The sequence below is a fragment of the Pundamilia nyererei genome, unplaced genomic scaffold, assembly GCF_000239375.1.
Source record: "Pundamilia nyererei isolate P.nyererei 1_Seehausen unplaced genomic scaffold, PunNye1.0 scaffold00145, whole genome shotgun sequence".
Classification (NCBI taxonomy): domain Eukaryota; kingdom Metazoa; phylum Chordata; class Actinopteri; order Cichliformes; family Cichlidae; genus Pundamilia; species Pundamilia nyererei.
The window spans coordinates 317538-326424 of record NW_005187546.1 but is presented as its reverse complement, the minus strand read 5'-3'; the positions used below and the strand labels follow the sequence as shown (position 1 = coordinate 326424).

The following is an 8887-nucleotide window of genomic DNA, read 5'->3' as shown; positions in this document are numbered from 1 at the left end:
CATCGCTGTATTGCAATCTGTGCTCGTGCACGCAGGGCACACAGGCGCGCCAAATCACAGAGACATCACATAATCCCTAAATCACTCATCCAGTATTGATGCTAAGAGTGACACGCGCAGTAATTATGGTTTGAGCACAGCCCCACGAGCCTAGAAGGAGTCTCCGGGGAGGCAGGGAGGGAGGGGTCGCCCTGCAGAGGAGGAGAGGGGAGGGAGGGGAGAGAAAGTGAGGAAAGTTCTCTGCGGGTGAAGTTAGAAACACCTTCCCCCAGATCAAGGGGCTCTTCATCACCGGTCTGCCGTTTTCATCCGTCCACCCAGAAGTCAAAGAGCAAAGAGAGCGGTGTGCGGGCTCCTGGGTATCACCTGTAATCAGCTGAGTCCGCTTTTATGCATGCGCGCTCTTAATTACAGCTGCGCATTAAGACGCACGGGCGCTGCCAGACTGTTGAAGCTCTCTGGTGCAGAGTCAGAGCCGTGTCCAGAGGAGCGAAGAGCAGCCGCGACGGAAGTGTTTCATTAATAAGTTCATGATGGATCGATGGAGCCAAGTGCGCCTGACGTGGCTGCTGTTGCTGCTCGTCGCCTCGCTGCACACCTCAGGAGCAGGTAGGATGAAGCATCCACGCTTGTTTATTAGTTTATCTTGTGTTAATAACTGATCCTCTAACTTCAGTTACCCAATTAAATGATGTATAAAAAAGTTGAATTGGATCCTCCCTCCTTATCTCTCCTCCTCTAACCTTGTCACATAACTTGTCACCGCCTGCCCTCCAAGTCTCATGAGCCAAGTCTGAGTGTCCTTTTTAGCCCATCCTCGATCCTGTTTCCATGCATTTACAGAAAATGCACCGTCAGCCACTTGTTTGGTTCAAAACTTCCTAAAACTCTTATCCATAAATACGTCTTCTAGTCATTTTCTTTGGCCTCCTTTTGAGGTATAATGTCATTCCTCTGTGTTATGCAGACCTAAGGCTTATTGAACTGAATCACCTTTCTCGAGCCCACTGCACATTTGCTAGACATTGGTAAGATGTCGGCCTATATGTCCAGACTTGTTAGTCCATACCTGCTGCATCTGTCTGTTCTCTCATAGCACAGCTTACGGGGTGTTTAGCCCATACAGCTGGGTAATGAGGAACAGACTGAGGCAAATTAAAGTGAGCTGTACTGAACTTAAACTGGAGATCCTTGCAGCAGCTCCTGGAGCTGCACCAGAACCATATGTGGAGGACTTTAACTGTCCAGGGCTTTTAGAGCCCAGGGTGGACGATGTTCATCACCAGCACAAGCTCAAGTGAGCTTCTTTTTATTTTACAGAATGAGAAAAGCCTCCAACAGTCCATTTTATGGTTACTGACATCATACAGCTCCTCTGAGGAACTCAGTGAAGTGCAAAGAAATAGTTTGTTTTAACCTGCTAAGCCAAGACTGACTGAACCTTAGTCAAGAGAGGCCACATACTTTCCCGTGGCTTCTTAAAACTTGTGAAAACAAGTTAGTTTTTGCTCAGTAACACAGTCCTGCTTCAAAATGAATTTTTGACCTTTAAGTCATTAGCCAACAATTCACCTCAGTGTGTCTTTAGGTGTTTTGGAACATTTTTCTTTGAGCGCTTGAACGGCTTTTTGTTCACTTTAGCTTAAAGACATGAGGACATCATCACCTGTGTTTGAGCTTCATTCTCAAATCTGGAAATGGCACTTATAACAAAACAAGTCCAGTGTTGGATATTGGATAGAGATCATGTAAACTAAGGGAACAGCTGAAGATGAGCTAATTTAGTCAGTCACACTTTAAAGTGCTTCTCAGGGACATAAAATGCTTCAGAAAATGAAGGATAGGCTTAAAAAAGTCCAGGCTGAACTGTGTTCTTCATCTTCTAACTGTTCTTGTTTTCCTCATTTAATGATTGTTTCATTTGAAATCCCCCCAGGAGTAGCGAGCAGGTGACTTGGCAAACACTCCACCATGTTGTCTTCACGTGCTCCGTCTGAGAAGATGCTGAGAAAGCATAAAACTATTTGTGTTATGTCTCAATAACCTTTAATAGCATCTGCCTTTGTGTTGGAGATTAAGAAAAAACTTACGATGCCATATTTCAAGGTTCATTATCCTCCATCGCAGTGTAAAGTAGTAACACACACATACTCACATACCTTATCTGTGAAGGTCATTTCTAAGCTGACTAATGTAACCTCTGGACCAGAAGGTCATCTCAGGTCAAACTCAGGTTATAAACCTGACCTGGAGGCATCTTGAGCGTGTCTCAAGATGTTCTTGTAAATAAGAGTTTATTAGAAAATATCCCACTGAAGCGAAGAGAAACACAGATTCACAAAGAGTGAAAACACATGAACAAACGCTCTTTTGTTTACCTCATCAGCTCTTTTCCAATTAACGAACAAACTCTTGTATTTTTTAACATCCTTTGGTCACTCTTGATATTTTTCTCATTGTAGGAAAAGGTCACGCACCTGGCTGTCCAACAGGTTTTGTTTAAATTATGAGCTCAGACCTCAGAGCAGCGTGGCCTGAGGTGTTTTTGGCGCCTACCCTTCCTCACTGTGTAACTGATAACTATCAGCCTGACACAGTCTGTTTAGCCATTTTTTCAGTTTGAGGTTTTGCTGTTACAGTCTGACCGACTTACACCACTGACATAACCTATGGGAATGCAACAGATTCACCCTTTTCTCAGCATCAGTTATTAAGGAGTAGTCAGACACAGGTGGTACTGAGCACCTTAGTAAAGGCTCTGCTTTCAGAAGTAAACCTTGGATAAACTGAGCAACACCTGGGTTTACCTTCTGTTTCATGTTAAAATGACTGCTGGTGAAAGATGTTGTACTTATAAGGGCTGGGAGTGTCAGTGTGGGGGTCGGCCTGCCCTGTTAGACTGAAACACTTTGACAACTAGTGGATGAATTAGAGTTAGAGTATTATCTTTGTACTAACTGGTAATACCTGAACTTCTTATCTGGCACTAGATGTGAGTTTATATTTATCCAACTTTGTTTTTTTAAATGCCTCGTTGTTTAGCGCTCACAGGCAAATATCGGGATAAGACGATGAGGATTGACTGTATCGTTCTGCCTTACCTTAAAGAGAATCTGCCATGCAAGACTCCACGAAGAAATCCTTGAAAACATTCACTCAATCTCTCAATAACTAAATGCAGAGTTTTCCTCCATCTGTACTCAGTTAATGCCGTATATATCCTCAGGAGAAAATTATGTTCACTTTGTTTAAGATCAAAGCAAAATGTCTGGATGGATTGCCATGAAATCTGTACAGACATTTTCTATTCAATGAACACTGCTGATTTCAGGATGATGTGTGACAGCAAAGATAGTCTGGAACTGAATTTTGGTCCAGTGTGCAACGTCTGATGTGGAAAGTTGAAACTGGTATTACGCAAACAGAAAGACACATTAAGACCCTAATTTAAAAGGTTAATGACTTTTAATACTTGTTTTACACAGAAAAAAGTTGTTTTGGAGGAAAAGTATTTCCTCCAAAACAAGAAGGATATATGTATATGTGTATGACTTTAATAATAACAAAACTAAGACATTTTCATCGGTCTCTGCTGTGCTTTGTCTTTAGCTAAATGTTAGCATGACTAAGGTAATTACAATTAGTGCATGAAGGGGAACCAGTCCCCAAAAAGCAAAACAAAAGAATCCACATATGCTTGATATGTCAAAACAGAAAAATTACTCAGATGGAAAAGTCATTCTCAACCATTTTCATCTACTTATACAATTAAAGCTTGTCCCAGCTGTCATAAAACAAAAGGTTCGGCTCACTCCTATCAGTGCACTGAATCGCCAATACAGAGAGAGAGGGAAGGTTTTGAACCACCAGTTAACCTAACATGCATGTCTTTGGACTGTGGGAGGATGCCAGAGGGTGCCCACACAGGCACAGGGAGAACATGCAAACATCACACAGAGAGCCCACAGCTGGCTTGTGTTTTCTAACTCAGGACTTTCTTTCTGTTAGGTGACAGCAGCAACCACTGTCCCAAACAACACAATGCTAAGGAAACACAGGAATTAACATGCACTCAAAATATGAAGACTTTAAAGGCCCTACATTAATACAAGAAAAAAAAAAGCTTTTAGTTAAACTCGTTTAGTTCAAATCAGCTGATGCCTGGGTATTTTACTGCCCGGCTGTGTAAACCGTCTGGGTACGTATAAAAAGTTTCTAAAAGGACCCCAAGAAACACGTGTTGAACCACTGGTGATTTCAGGCTTTTATTTTGAAATATCAGACAAAGCACTTTGAAATGAAGGATGCATGTACAGGATTAACCTTTGAGCCAGCTGCGAGCCGTGGCCAAGTGATAAAATACAGAAAAATCATGAGATCGGTGTTGCGTTCCTTCTTTTTTCTGGGACAGCAGCTCTCCAGTGAATGCATTCAACTTATAATCTGACACGAGGAATCATATTTATTTCTCTATTATCTGTTTTTTTTTTTTTTTTATAAAATCATGCTTTGATGTTAAGGTGCTGATAGATTTTTCACCATTTGTATATTTTTTTTATGACTCTGGCACAGCTTTAATTTTTTCCATGTTTAAAAATATGCTCACCCTTTGTTCTCCAAAATCAAAGCTACCATATGATGCAACAGCCAACAATAATAGGGGCCAGAGCCACATAAAGCAACAAGTATCGGCCCGAGAAGAGCCGGAGCCCTGTGACTGACAAATATTGATGCAGTCTTTGATCGGCGTTTGAGAGGAAGCCTGCATGAGAGTCAGACTGTATGCACTGTACGCGAGTGAAACTCTCATTTAGGTAAAGAGAAGGGAGAAGATCACAAATAAGACGCAGATTCCTCGAAGGAGATCGGAAGCACTTGTCGCAGGTCTGTTTGTAGGCTTCCCTCTCTCTGACGCTGATATTACGGATTCATCGAAGCGCTTGTGTAAATTTATGCACAGACTTGTGTGTGTGTGTGTGTGTGTGTCTGACAGCAGGAGAGACAATCCAGTGTGTTTTCTTGATCAAAGCCAGCTGAACTGGGCGGAAAGAAAACATATGGTCTCCCTATCCTATTTTCTACAGTCTGCCCTTTTCTCTTCCCCCTGGCTTCCATCCTCCCTGTTCTTATTATTTCCTTGTTTTGTCTCTGTGGAGACGAACCTTTTAGAGGGACGTTGGAGCTATGAGACGTTTGAGTCTACAAAAAAAATAAAAGGATAGTAATGACAGGCTCCTAGGGCACTGCTCTGTGGGGGGTTTGTGCCCTTGAGTGCCCTCTTTTTATGTGTGTGTGTGTGTGTTTTGGTGCAGTGTAGGAAACCTTAACTGCAAAGTGTGTGCTATTGCATTCTTTGCTATTATTGAGATAATGGTACGCTAATCAGAAACACACACAGATAGCAAAAAAAAAAGTTGCCAGTCTTCAAACATCTGGTTACCAGAAAATCCATAGTCTTTCCAACATGGTGCCAATTTAGTTGTTGGTGTGTTGTTTGCGTCTGGCTTTAGTGCTGCAGTCTAACTTGTGTTCATCCAGTCATCCACCCGTGTAGATAAAGTTTTTCATTTCTTACAGTTTAAGCTCAAAAAGCCATGCTGAAAGATTTCTTTATCTGAGATATGATGCTGAAACCGTACCCTCTTCTTATGGTCAAGATATCTCAGGAATGACATGTGTAGTAGGCGTGTTGGAGTTTCACTGGTCTGGCCCTCTTGAGATTAAAGTGAGCTGTGTTTGCCCCGTGATATAAAATGAGTCTGACATCGCTGGTCTACTGTATGTTCAAGGAATCAGTGTGAGACAGAAGATCAGACTTCAGACTGTTACTTCCACTCTTGGCCGTGTGTGACATCATTAAAATGTGATCTCTGGGTCTGGCTGTTTGCAAAGAAGCTGGTTAAACCTTTTGTTTGTGAGCGGCAGCGAATCAGAAAGCATATATACGTGTGCACCTGTTGGAGGTACACTCAAAAGTGCCGCTTTCTAGCACTGACCTTTTGACCTTTTTTGTTTTATTTAAAGTAACTGGATAAATTAAATTAGATACATTTAAGTGAATGATTAACTGTATTTAGCATTAATATGACCCTTTGACTCCTCCACAGCACTGATTTTCATTTCTAAGCTGTGTTGGAAGGTTTTTGACTTCCTGCACCTGAATCCTCTGATTAGTTTGAGTACAGTAAAGAACATTTTTATACAGTAAAGAGCATTCTGCTGTTTTGTCTTTCTGTTCAAACCACAATCTTTTTGCTTTTTGTGGAGGCTTACACTTGACATACTCTGCATGTATGTGCTTGTTGCTCACGGTGCCCCTCACACCACAGCTTAGCGCCTGAGGATAACAGCAGAACCCGATGGAGAGCAGAACATCTCCTTTTGTATGTACTGCACAGTATAGGTACGATGTGACTGTTTGTCTGTGTGTGTGTGTGTGTGTGTGTGTGTGTGTGTGTGTGTGTGTGTATCTGCAGATGTTGCTTTGAACCCATACACACTCACACATCAAGAGCATATGGAAACCTTAGCTGACATTAGCTAAGTGCATATAGAGTAAAAGCAAACTCTCCATGTCGTGTCTTGTCCTCAGCTGCATTCAGATGTCAGTGCTGCTGATGTATGACTGAAACCCCTCTGCCTGCTTATAGGTGTCAGTGTCATCCCTTAAGTCTATCATTCTAGCCTGTGTGCACAACAAGAGCTACCTTGCAACCAATCTTTATCTGTAAGTAAAGCATGCTAACATTGGAGCAGAGTAATAAAGCAGTTTTATATAGTGTTGACCTTTTTAGTACATATGTGAGTCTAAGGGCCTGTGGGCCAAATCTGGCCCTCTGCAAATTAGGTGTTGCGTGTATGGTTTTGCATCACGTGCACACACCAGACATAAAAGAAAGCGCATCCACACTGCAAAGGGAAGTTGATCCTGAAGGTGAACAATTTCAGAGGCCTGTGCATTCATTTGCCACAAGACAATCACTGTTTTCAAGGATAATTTGCACCGTCACTTGAAAACTGCACACAAAGGCATCACAAAGTGCCAGTCGACTACAGCAGAGTGCGCTTCTTCAAGCCAGATCCCAAAATGATGGAGCTGTAAGGGCAATTTTCATCAAAACAGAGGAAAAGGCTAAGTGGCTGTTAGAAACTGTAAAATTAATTTGAAAAATTTGAATACAATTTCACGGCTGAGCAATAAAAAAAGAGTGTGCAGAAACACGATTAAATATTCATCACTTTGCTTTTGCATCAGGATTTGTTTGGTTTTGTTAGCATGCAACTACCAGCTGTCATATTCAAACTTGATGATCTAACAGACTTGTGAGTTGGCTGTGGAGAAGTTTCATTTTAGAGCTGTAATCAGAATGCATTATCTTTATGGATAAATGGTATAATGGCACAGCACCTTTTTGTTGACAGGTTGAGGGCTTTTCATGCAAGTGTACAAGCCTATGCAATAAAGCATGACAATAACATTCATACAGTATGTCTCATATGATGGGGTGACCTTTATTCAAACTAAGCTTAACACCACTGCTATACAGGTAGAGGATAGTTTTATAGATATATTTTTATTTTGCAGATGGTTTATAAGTTTTTATTTCAAATGCAATCATCCATCCATTTTCTAACATTAACATTTGGCCACTGGGACAACAGCATGAGCAAGGCAATCCAGACCTCCCTCTGCTGATAATCTCTTCAGAAATAATCTCTTCAGCATATCCAAGATCTGCCGTGGAGTCTTCTGGTTGGATGCTGGAAACATTTTAATGGAAATATTCCAGTAAAAAGCAGAAAATGTAATTTACTGTCATTGTACTGTCAGTGCATTATCAGTTTTTACAGATGTTTCCATAAATGGTAAATGCTAGAATTCAACGTGTGGTTAGATGAGGGCAGAAACAGTAAAGGATCGCAATTTCAGCTCACCTCAGTTTGCAAACGAGCAACACATCTGCACACATCTGGAACCACCAGATTTCCAGTTCAAATTCAAATTGTACCAGTGAACCAAATGAGTAGTCTCAACCAAAAACTCAACCTTTTAGTATTGGCAAGGTATGTTGAAGACGCGAGGACCCAAAAATAGGACACAAGGAATTAAATAACAATAACATTCAATTTATTCGATTAGTGGCAAAAAGACAAAGAGCGATTCAGAAGACCCTTATGAAGAGAACATCGAGGGAACAGTTTACCCTGCCGGGATAGGGTTACCGGGGCCCCTCCCTGGAGCCAGGCCCGGGGAGGGTGCCCGAGGGCGAGCATCTGGTGGCCGGGCCTTAGTCCATGGGGCTCGGCCGGGCACAGCCCAAAGAGGAGACATGGGCCCATCCTCCCGCAGGAGACTGGAGACTCTGTTGTCCTGCTGGGAGACTTCAATGGGTTCACGTGGGTAACGACCTGGAGGGGCGTGATTGGGAGGAACGGCCTCCCTGATCTGAACCCGAGCGGTGTTTTGTTATTGGACTTCTGTGCAAATCACAGTTAGGCCATAATGAACACCTTGTTCAAACATAAGAGTGTCCATAAGTGCACGTGTTCTGGACACTCGGGTAAAGAGAGGGGCTGAGCTGTCAACTGATCACCACCTGGTAGTGAGTTGGATCAGGTGGCGGGGGAGGACGCTGGACCGACCCGGTGCACCTAAACGCGTAGTGAGGGTGTGCTGGGAACGTCTAGCAGAGGCCCCAGTCCACGAGATCTTCAACGCACACCTCCGGCAGAACTTCAACAGCATTCCGAGGGAGACTGGGGACATTGAGTCCGAATGGATCATGTTCAGCATTTCCAAAGCTGCTGCATTGAGCTGTGGCCATAAGGTGGTTGGTGCCTGTCGTGGTGGTAATCCCCAAACCAAATGGTGGACACCAGAGGTGAA

The 8887-nt window shown here is 42.7% G+C and overlaps 1 protein-coding gene across 1 annotated transcript in view; it reads left to right on the top strand.

Annotated features, from left to right (window-relative positions):
• Positions 1–241: 241 nt before the first annotated feature.
• Positions 242–8887, top strand: part of LOC102202716 (collagen alpha-1(XI) chain-like) — a 47353-nt gene continuing 38707 nt past the window's right edge. Inside the window, exon 1 of the mRNA XM_005744527.1 lies at positions 242–609. Coding sequence (XP_005744584.1) covers positions 531–609 — 79 coding nt within the window. The 5' untranslated portion in view covers positions 242–530. The remainder of the gene's footprint in view (positions 610–8887) is intronic.